Genomic DNA, 26,531 nt, shown 5'->3' with positions numbered 1-26,531 from the left:
CAAAGTCTTTGGCAGATCTCCCTTAAACTACTCCAGGTTTCAGGTCAATCTTCTCAGATTTTGTGAGGAGCTGACCTGCTCAAATGTCAGTTGACAGCAGTGGACTAGCTTGGTTTTTTTACCATATGAACATAGCAGGGCCCACATTAAGGTGGGGCTGTGCATCAGTCCTTGGGCAACAAAACATTCCCTGGTGTGCTTCCATCTCCTGTTTGCCTCACACTCAATCTGTGTCCCTCAGGATGAAGGGAGAGGACAGCCAGTCTGTCCTGAGGGAGAATGTAGCACATGGCCAGGACACATGGCTGAGGTTTGTTCAGCCTTGAGGAGACTCACTGGGGTCTGCAGTGGGGGGCAGCTCCAATCTCTGATCTCTGCCCAGGAACAGGAGACGAGGGAATAGCTGGAGCTGTGTCATGGGAGGGTAAGGCAGGATGTCAGCCCCAGAGGGTGGTCAGGCTCTGAGCAGGCTTCCCAGGGAATGGTCATGGTTCCAAAGCTGCCAGAGCTCAAGGAGGGTTTGAACCATGCTTTCAGGCACAGGGTGGGATTGTTGTGGTGTCTGGGGAGAGCCAGGAGTTGGGCTGGATGATCCTGTGGGTTCCTTCCAACTCAGGATATCCTATTGTGGAGGTAAGGGTTCATGTGGTGACTCAAGATGCAGCAGCTGAATGCTGCTCCCTCAAAGCCCTGCTCCTACTTGTGACTCTCCTGAGGGTTGTTTTGGCAGCTTTCAGACAGGGGCTTACAGCAGTCCCTCTGCTTTGCCTGTGTGCTTCCTGCTAGTCCTGCTGCCAGCTGGTGATGCCCACCCACAGCACTCTTCTGCTCTTTCCTGAAAGAAAGGCCCACTTTTAACAGTGGGGAAATCCTTCCTTTCAGGAAATACTGAAATTAATTAGAAAAAGGCAAATCTGATCCATGTTTTCCCATGCAGGCTCATGCACACACACTCACAAGACATCCAGGACCCCTGATATTTCCCGGCCCACCAGGCGTGGAGCCAGTCATGCATAACAAACAACACGACCCCGTGAATGGCCACGCAGCGAAGCCAAGCTGTTTGCCTGATCCATCCGTCATTGTTCACCCGGCTTTTCCCACTTTGAACGAGGGTTTGTGGCATCAGGAAGTTAAAAGGAGTCAGGAGGGGGGAAAAGGGGGAGTGTTTCTTTTAAAAAGAGAGTGAGATTGGAGAGGAGGACACAGGCACTCCAAACCCTGTCTGTGCTTGGTATATTAGGCAGCCAGTGCTCTTGGCTGGGAGCCCAGACGAGGCTTTTGTAATCAAAACATGATCTTGTATGCTGTGCAACCAGTGCTGAGAAAGGCCGTCTGATGGCTCTCCTCTTTTAGCTCTGCTCTGGAATCCGCCGGGCTCCGCCGCCGATGTCCAACATGCACCGAGCTGTGAGTGCTGCCTGCGCGGGGCCTGGGAGGGGCGGGGGCGCTGGGGTCCCTCACCCCAAAAGGCCACGCAAGGACTTGCACTCGCTTCCTTCAGGGTGGCCTTTCGGCGGCTGTCGCTTTGTTTTCTTGCCTCGCCTGGCTGCCAGCAGGCACGGGGAGCAAACAAGCCGTACCGCACCGGGAGGGGGGTGCTGGGGGGAGTGCATTTTAGTGCCGGGGTTTACATCCCTCGCCGGGACAGATTGTGGTGGCTGGCTCAGAACAAGGTGCCTCCCAGGAGGCAGATAACAAACAGAAACGCAGGCAGTGCTGGATGGTACCTATGCTGGTGAGGGCTTCAGCCGCAGCTGTCAAGGAAGAGGACATTTCTTAAAAAGAGCGGATATATTTGCTTACGCAGAAGAGTGTTAGTACGGGCCGCTCCTGTCCCCTTTCCCTCCCCCCACCTCCTGCCATTCACACTTTCCTAACCCTGCTGTCTCCGAGGTCTTGCTTGTAGAAGCAGGCGATCGTAGAAGTGTGTGCGAAAACACTGCACGCAGAGACAGTCTGGGGTGAGGCGTCCCTCCAGCCCCCAAGGAGCTGCGTAGCCAGTGTGTGTGCCACTTAGGAGAGGGGCTGTGACACAACGGGATGTCGTCATTTAACTGAAGCCTAAAGCCGATAGCTTTCAATTTTCTCCTTTTGTGACATTTTAATTTGGAATAGAATGAGGCCTCTCGTTCCGTGGCTATGCCCTGCTGTTGGGGAGGCTTTGGGTTCAGCTGATTGCTGATTCAAAGCCATCGCACGTTTGTTCTGCCAAAGCCATTTATAACTCTCTGTCGCGGTGACATACGGGCACCTTGGCTCCCCGGAAGAGCTTTACTCTGGGGAGGGCACGGTGGAGCCACTTTCCATCCTGAGCATCAGCTCCAGCACTGGTCTGGGGCAGCGGGTTCGTTCCAGAAACAGAGGAGAAGGCACGGCCCCCTGTTATCGGCTGGCTCGGGGCGGCAGCTGACGAGCAAACGCTGACTGGGCTGAAGCGGACAATGGGTGAGCCCCTGGGAGCTGAGCGTGGGCTCCACACGCTGCCCAGTGCTTCGGCCGAGGGGCCCGGGTGTGCGGGTGAGCGACCCCTCCCGCCCACAGCTCCCAGCGTTTGCTGAAATAGGTTGTGCAGAGAGAAACACCTTAATGGCATCGTGAACAAAGGGGAAGAGAAGTGCTGAACACCAGCAAACTTTCCTTCCAGTGACTTGTTTCCAGCTGGAAATGGAAGGACCCCCTCCTCCCCCACCCTCCCCCCGCCCCCGGCACCAGCCGTCTTGCAGCGTAGACAAAAATGCTGACAAATGGGCAGAGGTAGAACAGCCTGACAGGCCTTTTCATTTTTTGCTTTTAAAAGAGAAGAGCACAAATACAACCTCTGCAGGAATTTAAAAATTTTTCTCAAGCCGGCAGCTCTGCCAGTTCTCCTTCAAAAGAATCTAAAGATGAAAGGGGTGTGTTTGAGGGCATGCACCACTTTGATCCCACCCTCAGCAGCCAACACCCCAGAGCTCGGTAAACAGTGAACCTGCCAATTTAATGCTCCCAGAACAGCTTCTATTCAAGTAAACACCGAATTTGGCTTTAATCAGCCTTGCAAAATGCCCATGGAACTATATCCACCCACGAAAGCAATCTGCTCACCTGTCACATACTTGATGATGAATGGCAATGGAAATACCATTTGTTTCCCACAGATACTGACAAAATCCCATTGTCCAGTAGAAGAATGTGTGGAGGCAGTTTAAATGTTCTTGTTGTCTCACCGGGACACAGATGTGTGCCTGTACCCCTGTGTCCTGGCGGAGCAGCCCTTGGCAGGGGCTGTTAGATCAAATACCCGAAATGGGGGATACCAGTGGGGATGGGCTGGTGCAGGAGCTGTGGTCTGTGTCATGAGCAGGTTCTGCTGCCTTTCCCTCACTGATGTCTGACACCCAGCACGCCTCCTCTGTGCCCAAGAACACACAAAGGTGAGGGTCACGTACTGAATGCAGATAAGCAGGATGTTAACTCTGGAGCCCACTGACAGCCATCAAAGTGGGGCAGCGGCGCTTTGCTCAAACTATCTCATTGCTGAACAAAAATTGTAAGAAAGGGAAAGGTGAATTCTGTCAGGAAAAAGTCAGGCAAAAGTGATGGGGAAAGACTCTTTCACTTCCCATCCTATCCAGACAGAAGGAACAGGTTTCTTCCTGTTGGTAAGATGACTGAGAAGAGCTTTTCTCCTTGTTTTTCCAGGATACTGCTGTGGATGATGCTGTGTTAAGGAAGAAAGAGCAGAAAGATGTTGAACTTGATAAGAAAATCTTGGCTTTGCGGAAAAAAAACGAAGCGCTGATACGAAGGTACCAGGTGAGTCTGCAGGTCCTTACCTTCCCCAGCTCTGATTTGGGGTCCTCAACTCACAGTGTAAAGAAGATTGGAAGATTGTCAGCACAGTCAGAATGACTATGTTGCACAGATACCATGTCTATACTGGAAACACTCAGAGCAGGTGGGCAGAGCTCTGCCTTTAGCTTGAACTTTACCTTAGCCTTTAACTACAAGTCTTGAGTTGCTTCGAAGAACAGACACTGACACAGACACTGCTGCAGCATCTCCTTGTCCACTGCCACCTTCCTCAGTCTTCATCCCATAATTGGGACACAAGTTGGGACCTACTTCCTCTTAGAGGTGGAGGTGGGTCTGTTTAGCAGAATTAAACAGGAAAATGAACAGCATCCAGGTACAGGCTTGTGATAAGGGGATGTCTGTGTTTCAGGAAATAGAAGAGGACAAAAAGCGAGCGGAACAGGGGGGAATGGCTGTTACCTCCAGGAGGCCCAAGCAGGATGGACTCACTATTACCATCACCAAAGCTCACAATGTAAGTGGTGCCTCTCCTTCACCACGGGCCAGCTCTCACTCCAGTTCTGCTGCTGCAAAGTAGCGTTTCTGAGAGAGACCATCCACAACAAAGTTCCTTGAGGCACAGGAAATAGATTCTAAGCCCTGAAAAGTGTGGGTAAATTCTGCAGAAGTGTGTGATCAGAATGATTTTAGGTGCTGCACATAAGTTTCCAGCCATGCCCAGGCACCTCTACCCATGCACAAAGAGATAACTGGCAGATGACTGGCTGTGTGAACAGGCACACTCGGCCCTGGACAGGTCCCAGGTGTCAGCATCACTGCAACTATGTAGACAGAGTGTATCAGGTATATGTGTGTGTGTGTCACTGGAGGCATCAGGAGTGCCTCTGAGAATGCCATAGGTTGGGAAAACTTATGGTCTCCTTAGGCTTTGGGAGTGAGGAAAGCAAGTGGCCCTGGGCCAGAGGCTGTGAGTCCCAGGTTTCCTTCCTAACTGGACCAAATCTGATAAGCTCTGTCCACCCATCCTGGCAGCATGAGGCTTGGGAAGCCAGTCCTGCCTTAACCCCTTGGTGAACTCCTCTGCCAGAGCTCATGCAGAGCCTGCTGAGCCAGCCCACCCTGCTTTCAGCACTCCGGGTTGTTGGATCCAGGCCAGTGCATTGCTCCCTTCCCACCCCGGCACGGCCCTCGCCTCTCTCAGGGTGCGCTGCTGCACACATTTTTCTCTCATACAGGACCTGAAAGATGCAATTACCCAGACTGAACACTATGGACAAGATAGCCCAGCCCTCTCGATGGTGAGCACCACCCTCAGCCATCCACTTGGCTTCCAAGGCCACCTTCAGCAGGATTTAGGCTTTCCCAAGCTAACTCAGTGTGCTGCACAAAGAGATGAGGATGGCATTTCTTTCCCATAACTCTGGCATTTTAGTCTGAAATGTCAGATTTGTAAGTGCAAAGGATTTTTCAGCCCTGCTCTTTGTGGGTTTTGCTGCTGAGCAGACAACAAGCCCCTTGTTCCTCAGGATTGTCACAGCAGTGTGCTGGGCACAGAGAACTTCCTGGGGGCAAGGGCTGTCTGTTCTGTAGCTGCCTCCCCGCTTGTGTGCAGGTGTGTTTGGGGAAGGCAGTCACGTCCCTGGGTCAAGGGCCTGGATTTGCTAATGGAAGTGGTTCGTTTTCCAGGACAAAAGGGTGGTGAGTGAGAAATGGGGAAGCCCCTGTCCTACAAGCCCTGCATTTGGCATTGGCAGTGAGGAAGAGGAGGAGGAGGAGGAAGCAGATCATATGTTCACATTCAGGATGGGGAAGAGGATGCAGCTGGCTGTTACCATGGACAACAAAGCAAAGGTGAGTAGGGAAGAGGATTGCTCTTATACTGCAGCCTCTTGACTTACAAAGGTGCTTCTGTTCTGCCTCTCACTTGAGCTTTCTGTCCAGCATACCACATCCAAAGGGAATTATTCCCTTACTGTTGGTTTCCTCTCATTTTGCAGTTCTTCAGCACAACGTCAGAGCTACCACATGCTTTCCTCTCTATAGCTGATTCCCAGGCATCAGCCCTCAGGCCTTGCTAACCCCCTCAGCAACACCCTCCAGCCAGCCAGGTGGAATCAATTCCCTTGCTGAGGGATCAGTCACCTTACTGCCCTCCTGGGCCACTCTGGTGTTAAACTGTGTTGCTGTGCCTGGAAAGAGGGACTTGCTTGGTGACACTGGTGTGACTGAAGGAGGCACCACCATCCTTCCTGTGACCACTGCAAGGTCCCAGCACCAGAGATCCTTGGCTGTGCAGAAAACCACTCACATCCAATCCTCAATAACCTAAATCATAGTCAAGCAAGACTCCCTAAAGAAAAGCCAGCTGGAAAGTTTCACAAACTGGACAGAAGTCCAGGGGTTTTCTTTGTTCCCCTGTTCTTTTTCCTGGCACACCTCAGATAAGTATTTTTAACACTGCCTCTGCAATCTGGGGCATGCCTCAGACATGAGATGGACACATCTCACCTTACAGTGACTCTGTATGGGGAGTAGTGCAGTTTTGACTAAGAGCTGGTGCCAGAGTCCCAGATCTCAGGCAGGGAATGACCCAGGACAAGCCCTGTGGAGGGGCGGAGTTGGCTCTGCCAGGCACTGTGGCTGTAAACCTGCTCTCTGTCCCTGTTGGCTCTGCATGGGTGCTCTCCTCATATGACGTCTCTCACTCTGGGAGTTGGGGCACCAAGGACCAGGATTTCCCAATGTGGGACAAGCAGGCTGTGAGTCCACCCAGACTGTTAAAACAGGAAACAAGGAAACAAGACACATGTCAGAAGACACATTGAGCAGAATGTGCCTTTAGGTGAGGCAGCTTAGCCAGAAGCAAAATGGGTAGGGCGGGAGGGAAGAAAGAAGGGAAGGAGTGGTAAAGGGTATTACACAGAAAATCTGGTGGTCTCCCAGCCTGGATGTGTCTAGCTACCACATCTCTCTTAAATAGCTGTTTTCTGTATTTCCTCTGAGTTTTCCTTGCCATCTGCTCAATAAATGCAGGGTTTAAAGGCTTTGCCAACACATCAGCCTTCACACCATGCCTTTTAACATCCAGTAGCCCAGGGATGGTGTCACCTCCCTGTAATCCAGTGATGTTCTTTGTGGCTTCTGTTGTGCTCAAGGTGTTTGGGCACAAGGTTCTTTGTGTTTGGTCTCATGAGGGACTTTCTCAGAGAGCAAGTGATGAAGTCACCTTCAAATATCCTTCCAGTGCCAGACCTCCCTGGCAAGAGGTGTCTGTGACCCTGTTACATGTCTAAAGGATGAGCCATCAACACCTAAACACTGAAAAGCTCTAGGGAACAGCTGTTGACTTAAGATGAATAAATGCTTGATGTACAACTTGTGGATTAATAGCTTGCTGTTGCCTTCTAAACCATCTCTGGGCTTACTTTTTTAATGAAAAAAAAAATATGTTAACTAGAATGCCAAACACCTCGTACCAGTAGTCTGGGTAGGGCATAGCCAGGCCATTCTCCAGTTCAGGCTCTGACCTCAGCAGTACAGCCTAGAATTACTGAACCCAAAAGCAGAGCTAGAAATCCCCAAGGGAATACATAACAAGGTTCCCACCACATATATTCATCTGGGGCTGACAGGACAGGCAGAGTCAGACCACTCCTCTCCCCTGCATCAAGCTGACTCAAGAACTATCTCTGCTGAAACAGCAAAATCATACAGATGTGAAAGATGAATAAACAAGAGACTGAGGTTCTGCTGCTGGAAATACTCCAGTGTCTCCTAAAACATTTATCATGTGTTAGGAAGCCCGATGACTGAGAAGCAGTAAAAAAGGTCATGCTGCTGGAGGCTGTGAACAGCAAGGCTCTCTCCTTGCTAACATCTGCACTCCTGGCAGAGCCAGGGGAAAATGAGGTTAATGTGAGGCTTCTTGGTATCACATGTCATAGCAAAGACCCTGATTGCATGTCTTCCTTACAAATCAGAGGTCTGGGTGTGCTTTTTGTTTTTAAAAACAATTTCGTAGCAACAAAGAGTTCCTAAGTTTCACTAAAGTTTCCTTGGAGATTTTGAGTACCTTTTAAATCGAGACTCCAGTAAATGTGAAAGCCCAGGGTAAAAGCAGAATAAAATGCACCATCCTTTAGACAGGGAAGCTGCTGAAGTTCCCTCATCCCTGGTGAAGTTGAGGAGACTTCATATGGAGAAGAGAAAAGAAAAAGATCAGCGATAACAATGGATATAACTTATTAAGTCTCTCATTTCCTTGTAAGGCAAAAATAAAAAGGCACATGACTGGCTTGAAAGATGATACTGTTAAATGAGAAAAAGTATGAGTATATTTTTGTACAAAAGATGTGCTCATTTTGTGGAATTGATGGCTGAGGGCACTGGCAGGACATAATCCAGCAAAAAAGATCATTAACAAAATAAGAAACAGATGTAAATCCATGTAGTGAAGTCATGACACTAATACAGACAGCTGTGAATAATATCTGAGAGGGGTAAACTGCCCTTGCTCAAGGAGCTTATATATCAGGTTTCTTAAGTATTCCACTGCTGAATAAATAATTCCAGAAATACAAACACTCAATGACTATGAAACGATGAATTATCAAGTGCTAATAAACTTCAGGGGAGTAACTGCTATGTGGACAAGTTTGAAGAGAAGAAACCCCACTGTTCTCCTTCTCCTCCACCTTCTAGGCTTATGCTGTAAGGTAGCCTCATATTTTATAGGGACATGTTGTATGAGGAGGGGACAACCTCACATTTGTTTCTAAGACACAGACACAAGCTTAAAATAAAACCATCCTTCAGTGTTCCTGCTGCACATTATCTGAGCAGGGTAAATCCCACCATGCTGATGTGCTCAGCTAAACACACCTCTGTAATATCCCTTAGAGTGGAGTGGCAGTGTTATAAGCTAAGGGGACTGACTGTTTGGCTCAATTTCTGTTCTGCCAGCCCAAAATCCTTTGCACTTTGGGATGGCCACTCTCCTAGGAGGGCTAATGGAGGTGTCCTTAACTCAGCCTGTGCCTTCCAGGGCAAGAGGATCGTCAGTGAGAAACGCACCGAGAGCTTCCCTGGCCCGGGCAGAGTGCCAGACCTGAGTGAGGAGGAGATGGACCATTTGGTGGCTTTCCGACGGGGAAGGAGGATGCAGATTGCCATCACCATGGATAACAAGGAAAAGGTAAGTACAATGCTAGTGACTGGCCTGTAACCTTCCCATGGTATCCACTTCTGCTGGCATGAGGAGGGCCTAGGCACAGGATGTTGGGAGACACTGTATGTTAATAGTGCAGCTTATCTCCATATCTCTGCTTTCCATCCCTGTGAAAGAAGAAAGCCACGAGCTTTCCCTCCCCTGTGATCCTAGCTAAAGCTAGAAGCCTCCTAAACACACTGTTCATAAACAGATGCTGATTTGGAAGGATTGATGAAAGCACTGCCAGATATGGGGCATGAATCTCACCTTGTCTTTTACCAGCTTTTCTTTGAAGCTACACAGCAGACTGGGACAGGAGCAGTGTCCTCCTGACTCACTGCACGACTTAAATGTTAACAGAGCTGGGCAATATCTGCCTCTGAAACACATCCTGCTGTGCCTGGCCATCACCTGCTGAGTGAGCTGGCTGAACTTTGTTAATCTTTGAAACATATTTCAAATACTTCTTTACAAATACCTTTCTCTTTACACACACAGAGGCATGTGCTATTTTCCTCTTTGGAAGCTTTCACAGATAAGAAAAAAATGCCTGCAGCAAACAGGGTCAGAGCAAAAGACTGTGTGGAAAACAACACTTGGTGTAGCTACCAAACACACCCAGGAATGATGGGAGACATCTGCAGCCCCTCTCTGGAATAATGCCAACCATTTGCTGCTACTACCCACACTCATCTTCAGCTTCTCCTCTTCCCAGGGCTTACCTAGGCTCCAGGAGCTCAGGTGCTCCTTTCTCATGGCTGTCAAGCAGCATTTTGAATGCCATAAACCTCAAATGAGCTGCCTGATTGAGCCACTGGTAACCTCAGAAGTCCCCATGACAGACATTGCTGCTTCAGTCTAGGCGCCACCAATATTCCTGGATGTAATGGGATTGACCTGACTCTGCTGTTTCTGCTCTTATGCTTGTCAAATGTACTTCTGTAATGTGCCAGGCAAGTATCTTCTTCTGCTCTCTGCTGGGCCTGTTGTCTCTGAGGTCATCAAGGTTGGGGCTGTACAAGGAGAGAGCAGCAGGAGGAGTGCCTGGATGCTGGCTTTAGATCCTGTGCTCTCTTAAATGTATGCACTGCCCTGGAAGGTCATCTCTTATCTTTCATTATGGAATATGAAATTGGAGGCTGAGCATCCATGTATATGTTTTTGGCAATACCTTGCTCATACTGGCCTCAAAACATCTGGATTCAGAGCATATGAGGGTGGGCCTAAGGCTGCACTGGCTAAAGCCATAGAATCATCGAAGCTTCAAATCCCAGCCTTGTTCAGCCTTGTTCCCTGACAGCTCCATTTGCTGTTCCTGCATCAGAGGAAGTAGTGAATAGATCATTCCCAGGTCACTTCCCAAAGCACAAATGATTTTATTGACCTGTTTCACGTCTCCCTTCAGCAGTCTCACATAACTTAATAGATTGCCCCTATTTAGACTTGTCTGCTGAGGACTGTTCTTTATTTCCGATCATTCTCATTGTCCTCACTTGTGCTTTTGTTATTTTTACCATATTCTTCCAGTACAAGTAGACCAGAACTGCACATGGCATTCCAGCTGTGGGCTCTCCAGGATGTACTCAGTGACATAACAATGTTCTGGCTTGTTCTCTATTCTTCTCCCAACAAGTTTGCATTTTCTTTGCTTTTTTTTTTTTTTTCCCCTAAATAATTGAGCTAACATTTTCAGAGAACTAGTCACAGTAACACCAACATTTCATTTCTGACTGTTAATCATAGCTCAGGATTCATTACTCTGTGTGTGTATACAAGAAGGGACATTTTTCTCTGTGTGAGTTATTTTCTATTACTGATATTGAATTTCAGCTGTAATTTTATGATGCAGGCATTCAGTGTCAAGAGATCTTTCACAGCTCTTTCCGGTCAAATTACATTCTTTGCCCTGGATGATTTAGCATCATCAGCAAACTGTCATCCCTCTCTTCAGCTCCTTTTCCAGACCATTTATGAGCATGTTGAACAGCACATGTTCCAGTGGCATACTCCTGCTAATCCTGCCACAGAAACCACCATTTTCTTGCCACTTTTTATTTTCTATCCTTTAATCAGTTGTTAAAAGAGAAACTTCATTTTCATCTCCAAATCGATTAGCTGCTGGAAAGCTGGTGGGGTGTCAGTGATGTTGGCTGGGTAGGGACCTGGGCTGAGACCCCCAGTTCAAGGATTAACTTTCAGTCTCTCATTAACCCCAGCATGATTCAGCCTTTTTACCTTGTGTCCCAGCTGGCTCCCTGCTCTTTTGGGGCTTCCACAAAGGCCTAGGAGAAAGAATCACATCCATCACTCCCCCTCCAGTAGCCTGGCCACTGTCAAGTTTGCTTCCTCCCCTGTGCACATGTCAAATTTATCCAATTAAAGTATTTGATGGGTGTCCTTGTTACCATAAATTTTCTCTATTTTTATTTGTGATGAAATTCAATAAAGAAAAAAAGCCCAAAGTAACAAAACAAAACAAACCCACAAAACCAAACCCCAAAGAGGAAAACTGCTCCCATTCTTGCTGCCTGTGGTGCTAACCCCATGCTGTCAGTCTCAGACTGCAGCACAGCTGAGACAGGAGCTGCCAAAGAGGAAATGCAAGGGAAAAAAAGATGCTTTCATGATCTCCTTTTCTGAGACAGCCCCAGTGCCATAAGTAGAAAGACTCTTTCACTCTCTGTTAGCCCTGTCTCTGTTAGCCCACAGGGCTGAAGGCACCAAATTATCCTGTCTCCTTGCAGAGCCATTGCTCTATTGCTGCAGCGTCACAACCTCCAGTGCTGCTGCTGGCTTGGAAGTGCCACATGTGGGACCCATCTCTACCTGGCTGCCCCTAAACCTGCCTCAGGTCTCTCCTACATGTAGGGCTGTAGACAATCCTTCATTTTTAGCCCTAAAAAGCCACTCAATGCTTTGGCAGTGTTTCACGCTCATTAGTACATTAGAGCTACCAGCCAGCAGCCCAGGACCAGTGGAGCACAATGGTTAATTAATAGGTTACAAATCATCTTTTAAATGGGCAGTTGATAGAGCTTCAGGGCTTTTAAACTGTCCTTTTATTAACAGAGTTTCCCAGGATGGTGTATCATAAATGACTGTAATCAAGAGACACAAAAGCTGCTTTCAGGGACTAGCACAGAGGAGTCGGACTTGGTGCTTGCAGAGGAGAGGAACCAAACCTGTGGCAGGAGAAACACTTGCTTTTACATTGCAGATGGGAGGGGAAAATAGGCAGAGAGGGTGGCTGAAAAGTCTTTAGCTCCCTTCAGGCAGCACAATTAAGGAGGCAGATTTTTCAAAAGAGTTATAAAAAAAATCCTCTCATGTACTAGTTTCAAAAATCCTGCCCAGTGGGGAATCTGAGCATTAGAAAAACGGCTTTAAGCTCCTACAAAAATCTAATTTCTTCAAGAAGAAATACCAGTTGTGGTGCTGACATGTGCCTGGAGAAGTGGGTACCAAAAGGTTTGTTTAATTCATCTTATAGTCCTTATTTTTAAAAAAATAATGTGTTGAACTAGCCCAGATATATGGAAACTTGTCAAAGCTTCTGGAGAACTGTTAGTACAAACCAGTGCTTGGCTGGATAATGGCATCAGTACTGTCACCACTGCACAGTGACATTAGCTGGGAATATGTGTGCCAGGGAGTCAGAAAGACCCAGTGGCAGAAGGCATTTTTGGATCCCAGGGCTGGTTTGGAGCAGGCTCTGCCCCACCTTGGGCCCCCACCCTGGGCTATTCCGGACTGAGAAACTGAGAAATTTTGGCAGAAAGCTCAGGATAAACAAGCATAATCTTCCTTGACTGCTTCAGGCTTTTGTGTCCTTCTCCTGCTCCGCAGGAACAGTTACACTAGGAATGATAACATCCATGTCATTTTTCTTAATTTTGGGGGCAGAGAGGAGGAAGGAAAAGAAAAACATGTTTTGCTCCCTCTTGGCCTTGGTGTGGGGTAACAGGAGCAGCAGCTCTGGGGCAGCAGGACAACAGGAATTCTGCTCCTGAGCCAGTGCAAGAACCAAGCTGACTGTTCTCTGCACATCTCAGACCTGCTGTCCTGGTACAAAAGAACTACATTTTTGTGGTCTTCTCCATTTTCCACAGTGCCCTCTGAGAAGCAAAAATAGAAGCAGATTAAGGCAAAAGGCAGCTGGCTTGCAGTGAGGGTGTAAAAGGATGAAGGGTTGTGCAGTGCCTCTGTGACTCAGGTTTGTGGTGGGCACTGATGAGATAGCATTGCAAATAGGACAGCCACTGGGATGCAGGGCTCTGGGAGAGCAAAGTTTCCAGATTTCTGCTGGTTAATCTCTCAGTAAATGCTCCATTTGAGACTGCAGAGACTCATTCAATCTCTCACTACAAGGTTCTTCAAACAGGGCTGCCAGAGCAGGTGACTTTGAGTCCAGAGGGAGCATTTTAAGTTTTCACAGCAACATTTTGAAATAAATCCCTAGTGTCATCTTTCACCATATACCCTGAGAAATCCCAGGACAATATAGCTAAAATATTCCTTGTTATTTCCAAGGATCTGTTTGAACAAGCCTCCATCTGTGCTGGAGCTATGAGTCAGTCCAGTGAAGCTGTCATGCACCAAGTGCAATGACAGTCCATGAACTGTATGGCCACACTTCCCATGTGCCTCAGACTTAGCATGTCTGAGAAATCCCCCCAAAATATGTCCCCAGCCCATTCCCTGCATGATTCCATGGGATACATGACAACAAGCTTCAGCAGCATGAGATGCCTTAGGAGATTGGGCAGAGCTGCAGGTATCAAGACTGATATCCCAAGTTTCCCTGTAAAACTAAAGCTGTGTCTGGTGAATGCAGGGAATAAAAGTCCTGTTTCCAGCCTGGGCTGGACCTCACCATGCTGCCACTTTCTGGAAGGGCTGAGCTGGCAGTTTGTGCTCCCACGTTCCTCTTTGTGTTTCAGTTCTGCTGGACACTGCAAAATGGCAGCAGGACAAGCTCAGCCCCCCACAGCCACAGTCCTGTTGCTGTCCAACCGTGAAGGAAGCCTTTCCTGAAAGATCTTTATGCTCTATAGACTGTTTTGTTAAGACCCACTGTAGTCCCACCCTGGCTTCTGGCATGGCTCTGTCTTGATTATTCATCCCATGAGGGGACAGAGAACCCCTGGCTTGGCCTATGTTCGGTGTCTGTAGCTCACTAAGAAATAGAAGCTGATTGTCACCTCCTGCCAGGCTGGGGAATATCTACACCAGATATTCAACTCCAGAGCAGAGCTCACCAATCTGGTGGCAGCATGGGTAAACCCCATGGAAGCAGAGATGGATTGTGGTAGAAGGATGCCATGTTTGCCAGGGACTAAAATCACTCCTAGTTTGACCATGCTGGGTTGTAGCTGCACCTCAGATAGGCTCCCAGATCTTGTACACTGGAATTCTAAAATGGCCAAAATCTGTAAAGGTACTTGAAACTTGGTCTGCCTTGGAAAAAAACAGGACCATGCAGGACACCACTCTGCTTCCAGCCTGGGAGAAGGAGGGATCTTTGAGAATGCTTTTCTCATGCATCCCTTGCTTTCTAATGTATTTTTTTTTCCGCCTCAGTTTGATTTGGGGCCCCAGAAACAATCCTTCCTCTTTTGCTGATCTTTTCTGAGAAGTTTTTATATGTCCTGGTTGGCATAGGTACAGGTCCTGATTCTCCCTGTGAGGAATCCGTGCTTAATCCTTGAAATAATTCCTGTGTGTGTTCTCTTGCAGGGAGAAGAGCGGAGAACAGCAGAGAAGAGGAGATCAGACAGTGAGAGAGGCCCAGAAAGTGAGCACAGCCGGAAGGTGAGTGGAGCCCACGTCCCATTGTGGGGTCCCTTGTCTTGGAAGAGGAAACCAGTAGAATGTGCCTTCCCACCATAGTCCTAAAGGAAGATGACCTTTGAGGTCTCTTGAGACCCAAACCATCCTGTAATTCTGTGAAGAAGCACTGTGCTCTGACACGGCTCCCACTGTTCATCACTCTCAACATCCAAAGCTTTGCTGAGCAGATGACACACCTGGAGCAAGCAGCACTGGAAAGGTGACAAGGACCTGTCTCCACACCTTGTCATGGCTGCTCAAGCCCTTCACACAGCCATGGGGATGTTAGGAAGGGTAACATGCTCACCCCTGTGGCAGCACAGCTTTGGCTGCTTCCTGTCTCAAAACCATTTCCTTGTGGATTGAAAAGCTCAGGCTGTATTAGCTACAGCTCCTCACTTCAGCAGGAGCTGAGTAGGATGGAGGTAAATTAAAGCACAGGCCTTCCCACTGACTGTTTAATGCAAAGCCTGGAGACATGCTGGCTCCCTCGAGCCTGCAGATGCTTTAATTAATGGAGCACAAATAGAATAACCCCACCTCAGTGTGATTCATTAGGAGGACACAGATGGGCTCTTAGACACTAATTCCAGCTGAGCCTCCCAGAGCAGGAAGGGGGAGCACGATAGCCTGTGGTCCAGCTAACCACAGCTACATTGTAATTGAGGTGAGGGACCCACTCCTCCTGCTCCATAGGTTCCCAGCCATTTCTGCCTCTCCCCACAAGAGAGCACAGGCATCAGCCTCAGTCCTTCCCTTGCTTTTGGCTGTATGGATGCATCAGGATCCATCCTGGCAGGACCCACATCCTGGCAGGACCCCCTCATCTCCCTCCTCGGGGACACGGTGTCAGGTCCCCAGCTCCTGCCAGCTGAGGAATGGAGGAGCAATTGGTGCCACCCCAGCTCCGGCCCACGCAGGTGAGTCACCTTGGTAACAGGGCTTTCAGTCCCTTCTTCCTGCTGCTTCTCTCACCCGCAGTGCAAGGCTGAGGAGTTAATTCCTCTTTAGGGAAGGTGTGAGGGTGGCTGGCATGGAAGGACACGTGTATGAGGTGATGAATTATCTGCTGGTAATTAGCACCCCAGGACTCAGCTCTGCTCTAGGCTATTCCCTACACACTGTTGCTTGACAACACACCACAGCCTGTCGGCTCCTGCTTCCACCTCATCCATTAACCTGACAGCTGGGCTACTTCCCCCCCACATGCTCCATCAACTCTGAATTGTCTTTCCATTAAGCTTTAAATTTTTGAGCAGTGTCAGTCCTTAACCAGTCTGTCATGAGGAGTGATAAACCAAGAGCCTGACAGCAGTGAAGGTGAAGAGCCCCTTTGCTTTGGAAATGTTGCTCTTGAGCACAGGGTTGGCCACAGCTCTGTGACTGTGGGCTCCCGTGGATGCCTGGTGGTCACATAAGGCTGGCTTCCTTCTCTGCCTTCTCACTGTGAAGGATTTCACAGGCATAACTTTGATTTATGTATCCCAAAGGGGATCAGGCTGGGGGAATTATCATTCAAACCCTGTTGAGAGATGTGGCAAGCACTCCAGGAACTGACTCTGTGCCCTAAGTAAACCTTAGCAAAGGTTCCTGCCTCAGTTTTCCCTTCTGTCGAGCCAAAAAGCCCCACTGTATTTAGGCTTTGGGTAAAGCAGAGTCCTGGTGTGCACACATCACTTCAGAGAAAGGAGCTGACCTTGTCCCAAGTTGTTTTCAAATATTCCTGAGCATTTGTTGTGGTGACAATACAAAATACCCTGAATACAGCTGTTTCAGAGCATTTTATTAATGAGAAGCTTTTTTTCCTCCACTAGGATGGTGGGAAGCCAGTCCAGAAGAGCCCTGGAGACCTGAGTTTCCCCATGACTGGCCGGGAACGCTCAGAGTACATCCGCTGGAAGAGGGAGCGAGACCAGATTGACCTGGAGCGCCTGGCACGTCACAAGAATGCCAAGGGCGAGTGGCGACGGGCTTGGGATGTGGAGAAATCAGAGCACATGTAGGTCCTTCCCTGTCCCAGGGTGCTTTGCCTGCAGCAGGCCTAAAGCCAGTGGTGGAACCTTGTGCAGATACATATCAATCCCATGCTGTCATGTGCCTAACCAAATCCATACTACTGCCTCTTCCTCCCCAGAGCATGCCCATAAGTGGGATCTGGTATCAGAGTGATTCTCATGTTTTCTTCCTGATACAAGCCCTCCTGAAGGGGGATACCATGTGCTGACAGAGATTGCCTGCCTTTGGTCCAATCAGGATGTGGACTATAGGAGGGAGGGGAACATGAACCAAGGCTCAGTTTGCATCTGGAGGATCCTCTCCATTTCTACACAAACATATCCAGTGGCAGGAGGGTACTCTTCCAGAAATGTGGATGGACGAACTTGCATTGCTAGTCCACAGGTTCTCTAACTGCCCCCTTTTCTTTGTCCTTTTCAAGCACAGGAGAACCCAACATGCCTAAATCCTCCCCACTCCTTAAACTGAGCCTGTTCGGGCACTGCAGGGCAGGGAAATCACTTCAAAAGGCCACCTGTGCCATACAGGGACAAAGCTGAGAACAGCAGTGTGGGACAGCTGGGAATGGGGCTGGACACATCCCTGCCTCAATCACTGCCCCTCTGGCTGTGCTGGTTCAGCTGGGTCACACCACCTAGAGAACTTTGGAGAATGACTTGGCACCTGTAGCAGGATAAGCTTTGGTAGGGTGCTGTGTTTAGAGACTGTTACAAAGGTTTGGTGATAGAACAGTTTACACAGGACAGATAGGTGGGACAATCCTTTGGCTGAAGAATGGAACCAAACACATCAATTTTCAGTCGCTGATACCCCAAAAATTAGGGGTGAATTGACTTAAGTGGGTGCTGAGTGTTGATGTCAAGACAGCACTCTGAGCCCTGAGCCCTACTGTTTTTCCAAAAATCAATTTTTAAGAGAGAAGCCATAATATAAAACAAGCAGGACTAGAAGCTAACCAAATGGTCTGATTGGAGATGACAAGTCCTGAAGCTACTTAAAATTGTGTTTGAAAGCTTGGGAAGCTGCATTTGACTGTCATACAGCTACCCTACATCTATAGGAGGTTCATAAAATTTAATATATACATATGGGTACTGATGTAAAAGTTTTAGAGGTTGTTCTTTGGGGTAGAACTACCTCACAGCCTCAGTTAGCACATGCAGCTTCAGCTGCTGCTGAGAAACCTGCACAGGTTTGCCTGTGGGCAGGTGCAGAAGGGCCAAAGGCTGGAGCTTGCATCGTGCCAAGGGCTCCTGCCCATGCTTTGCACACTGGAAGAGGATGGTCAGGTCTGACAATGCCTGTTTTTAACCTGCAGGTTTGAAGAGGACTTTGTTAAGGATGGGGAGACAGCCTTGGATAATCCCAGCAGTAAGAAAGGTTGGCAAGGGACACCTAGATTCTGTCCTGACGCTAGTGAACGCTGGTCGTGCGCATCCCAGTGCCACAGCAGCTGTCGTGGCTGTCAGCTGTGAAGCTCTGCTTTCCTGGGCAAATGCCTCTGAGCTGGGGGCTCAGCCCTTCCTGCTGGGCAGAGGGCTCGGGGGATGGGATTTGAGCAGCTGGGTGCTAGAGCTTTGGACTTTCCCAGGGAGAGCAGTGGCTTTTGTAAGCTGGTACAACACAGTGTGGAGGCACAGCCCTGCCTCCTTTCCCACACACTCGTTTAAGAGGCAGTCCTATTCCAGAGCACATCATCTCTGATCCCTATGGCACATGCTGGCTTCTTTATGAGTGTAAGTCCATCCTGACTCCTGATTCTCAGGAGACGGACTGGCAAAACAAAGCTTTCCCTCATGACACCCTATTTGAACATGAGGCTTTTCGCTGCCTGTCCATTACAGACCCTCACTCACTTTGGTGCATCCTGTGTTGTGTCCTTGCAGGGGGAAGGAATGCAAGGAAATTCCAGCACAGATCTTTTCCTGCAGACGGGAGAGGTGAGTAAACCACAGGATTGTGTTATGTCACCCCATTAAATGCCAGCACCTCTGATATCCCTCAGGGAGAGTGTTCTCTCCAGACACTTGCAGATTTGGAGAGCCTTTTGGAACATAGCAAATGGATGGTCTCATAGCTGTGTGCAAGGGAGAAGTCTTCCAAGAACAGCACAAATAAGACTGCATCCAAGGAATAAGATGTAAAGTTAGAATTGGAATTTGGGATTAAAAAAACCACACAAGAAATTCCTAAATCCCCAAACCCTAAATTCTTGATTTGTCTTTATTACTTTAGAAAATATACATACAGTATGCATACAGCTTCAAAGGCTTCCCACCTCAGAGGTCCTTTCCAAGGATACAAGGGTGTTGCCTGTTCACTGGTCCCTCAGCTGCTTCTGCCTGCTTTTGCATGGCATTTCCAACCTGTTTTCTAGGTGGAGGACATCGTGGAGTGAACGTGAGCGACCCTGGTCCAAAAGCAGTGCCTGCTGTGAGCAGCCGAGCCAAGGGGAAGGACAGACTGACAGGCAGAGCCAGAAGGTGAGGAGCTGGCAGCACTGCCATGGTGGGCACGCCCATGTCTCACTCCCTGCTGTTGTGAAGGGGCAACCTGTGCCAGGCCTCACCACACTCACATGGAAGCATATCCCATCTAACACTTCCCTCTGTCAGTGGGAAGCCATTGGCCCTTGTCCTGTCACTGCAGGCCCTTGTAAATAGTCTCTCTGACTTCCAAGCTACTTCAAAATAATTTTAGCTTTCAGTATCTGCCTCTGTGTCAGCTGTTGTGGAGACCTGGGATACTTGGGCACTGTCAGGCAAGCAGGACCAGACTGTGGCAGGTATCAACATAAGTGAATTCTATCTTCTTAGTCTGACTAAACTGTCTGTTCTGGCAAATAGAGTTCATATGTTCATTACAATTAGAATTACAACAACCAGTTAATTAGGATTCAGTGGTCTCAAATGATTGTCTCTGGATAGGCCTGGACAAAGGGCTGAGACAAGGAATACATGGCCCTGGAAGGAATTCCTATCTGGGTGTCAGGCAAGAGACACTGGTTTTGTAAGAAGTTCAAGGCCTCATCCTGATTACTTTTTCTTGACAGATGGGATGCAAAAGAAGGCGAGGACATGTCTCTTGTGAAGGATGACCTCGATGGCCAGGTGAGTTCTTGAGTTGCTGGCAGCTGAGTTTTCTAAACACACATTCTATCAGGAAAATTGGAATCTCTAATCCATTCCAGATCTGGGAGACCTCTGTTTTTGGGTAACTGTACTTGCCACTAACACTCCTTACATGGCCTGGTGTGACAGCAGCTTCACTGCTTACACTGACCCTCTGTCAGCACAACCACCTCACCTGTTCTGGTCCCTGAACATTTCTCCACCTACATCCTTTTGCATCCTGTTTCCTCAGGTTTTCAGAACCATCACAGACAAGAAATACAGTATACTGGTATTTTAATAAGCTGAATTTAATATGTCCTTGGTTTCTCAGAGAAGCCTTGATATGGACAGGCGGAAGAGCAGAGGTGATGAGGGGGTGGAAGAGAACTGCACAGCTGAGCTGGAGGAAAAGGGGAAACAGCCAAGCCTCCAGAATCACGGGGCCTCCTCCTCACAGCAGCTGCAAAGTGGGAAGGTCCAGCCTGCCCAGAATGGCCAGAAGGAGGAGCAGAGGGGAGTGAGGGGCTGGAGCACAGAGGTATCTGTGGCCAGCGCCGGGGACTCCGAGCCAGGGCCCAAGACAAGCAAGGAAAGTGTTGGGGAAGATGCCAGTGGGAAGCCTGGCACTGCTGACATGTCCCTAGAGAAGGAGAGCACTGACAGCACTGCTTCAGAGAGCAGCCTTCAGAGCACTGTGCAAGGCACCAGGCCTGGCAGCGAGGAGACCTTGTCACTGCCCGTGGGAGTGATTGTAGATGGAGCTGGGTTGGAGAAACAGCCAGCTTCAGAACAGGAGCCCTCTGAGAACTCTTCCAGCAGCCATGGAGGAAATCTCGACACAAGAGCAGGAGACAGATTGGATGCAGACCAAGGACAGCTGGTGAGCAAAGGAGGGGAAGAAGTGACCCAAACCACTGCTCTTGAGGGACAGGCACTTGCACTACAAGAAAGTGAAGATGCTGAAGGCACTGAACACCATGAGCCTTTGGCCCCAGGGAAAGCCAGCTCTGACAAGGCTGTTGTGCCTGAACAGGACACGGCAAAATCCCAGTCTGGGGAAGGGGACCAACCTGAAGACTGCAAGGACAAGGACAGTGGGGACACTCACAACTAGCAGATTGCACCAGCTTGCCTGAGACATAAGGTGAGTCATCTCATTAATGCTCTCAGCCATAGTACAGAGGGGCACAACTCCATTTTCTGTGGTACAATGGCATCATACCAGATAACTCTTCAGAAATGTTAACTGGCAGTGCCATGGATCTCTAAGGTAATTCAACCTGTGGATCCCAAGGGCCTGTCCTGGAGTGGGTGGGGAAGGAATGCAAACTCAAACAGAAAACTTTAGACAGAAAACTCGGCTGCTGAAGTTGGTTGATGACACACATTAGTTAGGGCACATACTGATCTATTCCTGGGAAGCTATGACCTTAGAAAGGATGGGAGGAATAACCTCAGTGGGATGAGTTTATTTCTGTCTCTGGGGTGATCACAGCTCGAGGTCAGTGTGGTCCTTCCCCAAAACACTTGCAAAGCCACAGGGGCCCCCTTCATGGGCAGCTTGGGAGAAGGTTAATTGTATGTGGGATTCTCTTCCCAGCAGAAGGTCTATGAGAGCTACACTTTGAATTACAGATGGTAACACTGATGTGCAGGGCAGTGTATAAATACACAGGGTGAGATGATTCCTGGTGCAAAGGCCCACAAACCAAACAGAAGGGAGGGACAACAGAGCCAGTTATGGAGCAATGCTCCAGATTTTACACACTTTTTCTTCCATCAAGGCAAGTGCAAAGCCAGGAGAAGGAACAAAGGATGATAAGCACAAAGTTAAGGTAGAAATTAGGAGGAATGGGAGAGGGTAGAGGTTCTTTGCAAGGTGTGTTTTTTCCAGCAACATCCCACAGAGCAGAATGTCACACTAAACAGAGATGAGCATTTCCAGAATATAATCCAGTTTGCCTAGCATGGGAGTGGCTCTCAGGATACTCCTGCCTCTCTCCTTCACAGAGGCAGCAGCTCTTTTCCATACGTAGGCACTGGAGGCAATGAGCTGCTCAGAGCCAGGTAGGCAGATCCCCCCACCAAGAGCCTTTCCCAGATTCCAGAAGCTTTTCTGCAGAACCTACTCAGCAATGTGTCCCCCGGTGTTGCTCAGTATTCCTCCCAGAGGTACAAATGAGCTTAGGGATGAAGTGGCTAAACTGCTAACAAAGACTTTCCCTATAATCCAATCCATATAAAAGGCAGGGAGAAGTGCAAGCGTCATAGTGATTTCAAAAAGACAAAACATCAAGAACCAGCAGGAGCTGGTTCTATGTTTGAACTAAAATTCCTTCAAGTGAGGGAAATTAATTCCAACAGCATTTAGAATACTGTTATGAAACACCTGGATGGACATAGTGGGAGATTACTGTCCAGCCACGCCTCTCCAATCTACCAAAATTCCCACCAAATTAGAGGATGAAGGAATTAATGACTACTTTGCTCACTCAGGGTAACTTTAATTAGACACCAACTAAGAGCAAAGAATAAATTAGAGTAGTCCATTTTCATCTCAGCGATGGAGATTCCCATGGTTTGGTAATAGGGCCCTGAGTCCACATCAGAGCTCAGCAGGTATATGTAACAGCTGGAAACATCTGTACTCAGTGATAATGATGCACTGACCCCCTGCCCTGCTAGTGGGACCCATGTCCCACTCACATTAAATGCAGATCTCACATCCCTTCCTGCACAACTGCAGCCCTGTGCACGTGGGTTTCACAGCTCCCCCTCCCAACATCTATTTATGGTACTAAAAATCTCCAGCACCTTCAAATCAGTGGGAGATGCTGTGCAGAGAGTGTGGTGGGGCTTTCATCCTTCGCTTCAAATAACAAGGAATAAATATTTACTCGAAATGCAGGACTGGAATCCCTGGAGAATGTCCAACAAGTCCCAGAGAAGTAAACGATACACAAAAACCACAGAAGCTTTTCCCTGAATTCTCTTGAGAAAATTAATCTTAACATCTTTAGAGAAAATGCAGCTGGGGGTAGATTTCCAGAGCAGCTCCAGGGATCTGACCTTGCAGCACTGGCTGACGTAAACAGGAGTGGGGCAGGCAGGGCCTGAGTGCTGCAGGACGGAGCAGGTCAGCAGAGGTCAGCTCTGATGCAAACCAGTGCCCAAGGTTGGTGCAGGAAACAGCACAAGCAGAAACCAGCACTTCCCAAAACAGTTGCAGAGCTGCAGAAGAACAACGAGCTTCCTTGAGGTTCAGGAGACAGGAAGATACCATCTGCTGGTATGTCTGGGGAGTTGGCCTAGGATTGGCAGGGTCAGGGGCTTGGCTTGAATAGTACTGGCTTCCCTGGTCCTTCCTGCAGCCCACACCATCCTCTGGAGCCCATCCTCATGCCATGGGCATTTTAAATTCCCAGAGCACCTCTGAGTACCACCCTAAGTACCCCCTAAGTGGAGAGCTTAGTCTTTACGCAGAGTCAGGGAGTGGGACTTGACATAGTTGTCTCCATATCTCTGGACTGATGGCACAACATGGGAGCACAGTGTTAACGCTGGAAAACACAGGGATTCTGTAAGAATGGTGCAAGAGACTAAGGACACACAAGGAAGGCTCCAGGGCTGTTGAGAGAATGTTGTTTAGTCTAGGAAAACGAAGGCAGAAAGCAGTGGAATTGTGATCTCTGTAAATATGTGGGTAGTGAACACCAGCAAACGTGAAGAAAGATCCAAGCCAGAACACAATGCTGGGGCAGGGACCAATGTATTGGAGAAGCCCAGGAATAAATATGGGAAAATTAGGAAATGGTGGGTACCTGTCAGAGCACTTGGAAGCTTGCCATGGCTGAATCCTGAGGGCCACTTATTGGAGCTTAATATGTCTAAACAAAACTCAGGGCTCTGATGGGTGAGCTGCTGCCATTCCAAACACCGGGAATGGAGCTGCTCTCATATCCCACAGTTGTTCCTGCTATCTCAGACCTTCATCAGCTATGTTCAGCTGCAGCTTCAGGGAGTTCTGCACATCCCTCCATCACATGGGACCTGACCAGTAGGTCCCACAAGGACCTGATGTTGGATTGGCTGTGAAGGCCATCCCAGTGACATCCCCCAGCCAGCCAGGCTGGGAGGTGTGAGACAGACAGCAGTGATCTGTGACAGTCCTCTCCTGTGACACTGACACACAGAAGGAATTCTGCCACCACAGAATTCCCACTCTGCTGGCAGAGCCCAGGCAGCACATGGGAGCATTGCTGCCCTGAACCTCAGCTCACAGCCAGCCCGCAGCTGCTCCATCTCCCACTAGCCCTGGAGTTCTGTATGGGAAAGAGGATACAGTGGGAAATGTGAGAAAGGCTAATCACTCTGGCTAATTACCAAGAGAAGCAATGACTTTAAAGCCCACCAGTGTCTTGGCTGTAAAGACTCATTCATGCATGGGAAGAAGGTATCTGTATTGAAAGGATAATACTCCAAAGTAGGAAAGGGAATTGTCTCCCAGCACTGAAACACGGTCAGAGCCTTCTGAAAGAATCAGTGATCAAATAGATCCACAATAGGAAGAACTTGTGCTGGAGTCAGCTCAGACTCATAAACCACATTACTTTACAATATCTGGACCACCAAGCGTGACTGACAGTCTGCTTCTGGCCCTTCCCAGTCCCATTAAATCTCAGTGTGCTGCCACAGCACTGAGCAGCCCTTGGCAGCGGACACAGCCAGCCTTCGCTGCTGCACACAGACAGGAGAAGGAATTAAGTCTCCAGCAACAATCTCAGCTGTACACAGCATCAGTTGTGTCAGCACCTCGGGTCTGATTTCAGTGCAGTTCCTTACTAAATATCTATGGCTGTGCCTTCAGATGATTCCTTGAGAAGTTTCTTTTTTATGCAAGCCAAGCTTCCTGTGGCCTCTCCTGCCTTCGCAGGATTTAATCTCTTCTTTTTTATATCCCTATCCCTGACCTTTATTGGGAGCTTTGAGTGCTGAAATCTGCATCAGCAAAAGGCAGATCTACAGATTTAAACATGGATGCAGGAAAATGCCAGCTCAGCAAGTCTCAGCAGCACCCAAGCATCTGGCAAGTAGAAAAGAATAAAAAGTCTGCCTTTCCCAATTAAAACCAGCATGTCTGGGTCTGGAAGCAGCTCTAGGACAGCAGGCTCCACTACAGGATAGTTTTTCATTAGGAAAAGCTAATTCAGCCTCTGCCCTTGGGGTTCATAAATGCTGCACACCCAGGCCAGGTTCACCAGGAAGGATCACAAGGCCCTACGTGAAATCAGCCTCTTCTCTTGGTGTTCCAGGTGCTGAACCAGCACACACAACACATAAGGATTGTTGTTCCTGAGATATAAGGAAAGAGTAAAGTTGATGTATCCCAGAAGAGGACTGAGAGTGTTTAATCCAGACTGGTAGTATTAGCTTGTCCCCTGGGCTGCAGAGCCTTCACTGCTCCTGTCTAATTTGGCAGCAGGTATCTGGGTTATGCCCCAGTGGTGCCTCCCAAGCTGCCCCAGCCGTGCAGGAACGGCAGGGTGGAACTCAGCAGACATTTTAATTTACAGCTCAGCAGTTCCCTAGAGACTGATAATCCCGCGGCTGTCTCTGCTCTCGTTTCACAGGATAACGTGCTGGAGGCAGTGGAGGAGAAGAGGAGCACAAGCTTGTCCTCACACTTTTACCTTCTATGAAATCAGCTTTCAGCACCTGTGCAGTGCCCTTCAGCACCATTCACAACACATGGGGTCCCCATCACCATCCCCCCACACAGTTCTGGCATCCCTCTTCCCTATCCATGTGTCAAAGGACAGGGAAGGGTGCACACAATCCCACCCTACAGAGAAAACACCATCACTTATCTATTTGTTTGGCATATATTGCAGCTGCGTGGCAAGCCAAGGAAATGTCTACTGGATGCACTTTATTTTATTTAATGACTAATTATTTTTAAACTTATGGCTTGGGTTTCTGGGCACACATGCTGTTTTTTCCCCAAAGGCTGGAGGTATGTGCCAGGGGCTGTGCCAGCAACTGGAACAGCAGGAAGAGGTGATTGGCAAAGGAGAGGTGAGGTGCTAGGGTGTAGTTCAATAGGTGGGTGAAGAAGTTGTGTTCAGAGCTCTTGTACTAGAGATTTGCATGTGGATGAAGTGTTGGCAGAGGTGTATGGTAGTGGCAGGGGCTGCGGGGCATGAACAGGATGTATGGATGGATGGAGCGCTTCTGATAAGCACAGATCAACCCAGCACCTCCTCCTTGAAGAGCTTCCAGCTGTCCTCCCCTTTTAGAAGCTGAGGAGCATATCAGGACAGTGCTTTGTGCCAAGGAAGGTGGCTGCTTGGGTGACCAGGTGTGTGCAAAACTCGGCAAACTCCATGCCCCCTTCCCAAATGTAACTGGGCATCCCTGCAGCACAGCAAGGAGGGGGATAGCACAATAATCTTCCTCTCCCACCACACTGCCCAAAGCAGTTGGCAGCAGGACCCAGGCTAAACTGGAGCTGGAGGTCCAAGACTTTGTATTAAACATTTTCACCTTCCTGGTTGTGCCTTCCATAA

At 48.7% G+C, this 26,531-nt stretch overlaps 1 protein-coding gene across 2 annotated transcripts; it reads left to right on the top strand.

Annotated features, from left to right (window-relative positions):
* The first annotated feature begins 1,102 nt into the window (after positions 1–1,102).
* CCDC9B (coiled-coil domain containing 9B) lies at positions 1,103–26,531 on the top strand. 2 transcript variants are annotated; one of them, XM_085580066.1, is made up of 14 exons: positions 1,246–1,410; positions 3,685–3,798; positions 4,208–4,312; positions 5,034–5,096; positions 5,485–5,649; positions 8,843–8,992; positions 14,744–14,818; positions 16,651–16,835; positions 18,171–18,232; positions 18,739–18,792; positions 19,230–19,335; positions 19,905–19,962; positions 20,297–21,109; positions 25,596–26,531. In XM_085580066.1, the coding sequence occupies exons 1-13, from the start codon at positions 1,390–1,392 to the stop codon at positions 21,077–21,079; spliced, it is 1,941 nt and encodes a 646-aa protein (XP_085436192.1). In that variant the 5' UTR covers positions 1,246–1,389; the 3' UTR covers positions 21,080–21,109; positions 25,596–26,531. The 2 variants fall into 2 exon arrangements, with proteins under 2 accessions (XP_021411710.3, XP_085436192.1); XM_021556035.4 differs by lacking the exon at positions 5,034–5,096 and having other exon boundaries at positions 1,103–1,410.

This window comes from Lonchura striata, chromosome 5 (assembly GCF_050655825.1).
Source record: "Lonchura striata isolate lonStrDom1 chromosome 5, ASM5065582v1, whole genome shotgun sequence".
NCBI classification, from domain to species: domain Eukaryota; kingdom Metazoa; phylum Chordata; class Aves; order Passeriformes; family Estrildidae; genus Lonchura; species Lonchura striata.
Note: the sequence above shows the minus strand (reverse complement) of the source record. Positions and strands in the feature narration are given on the sequence as shown.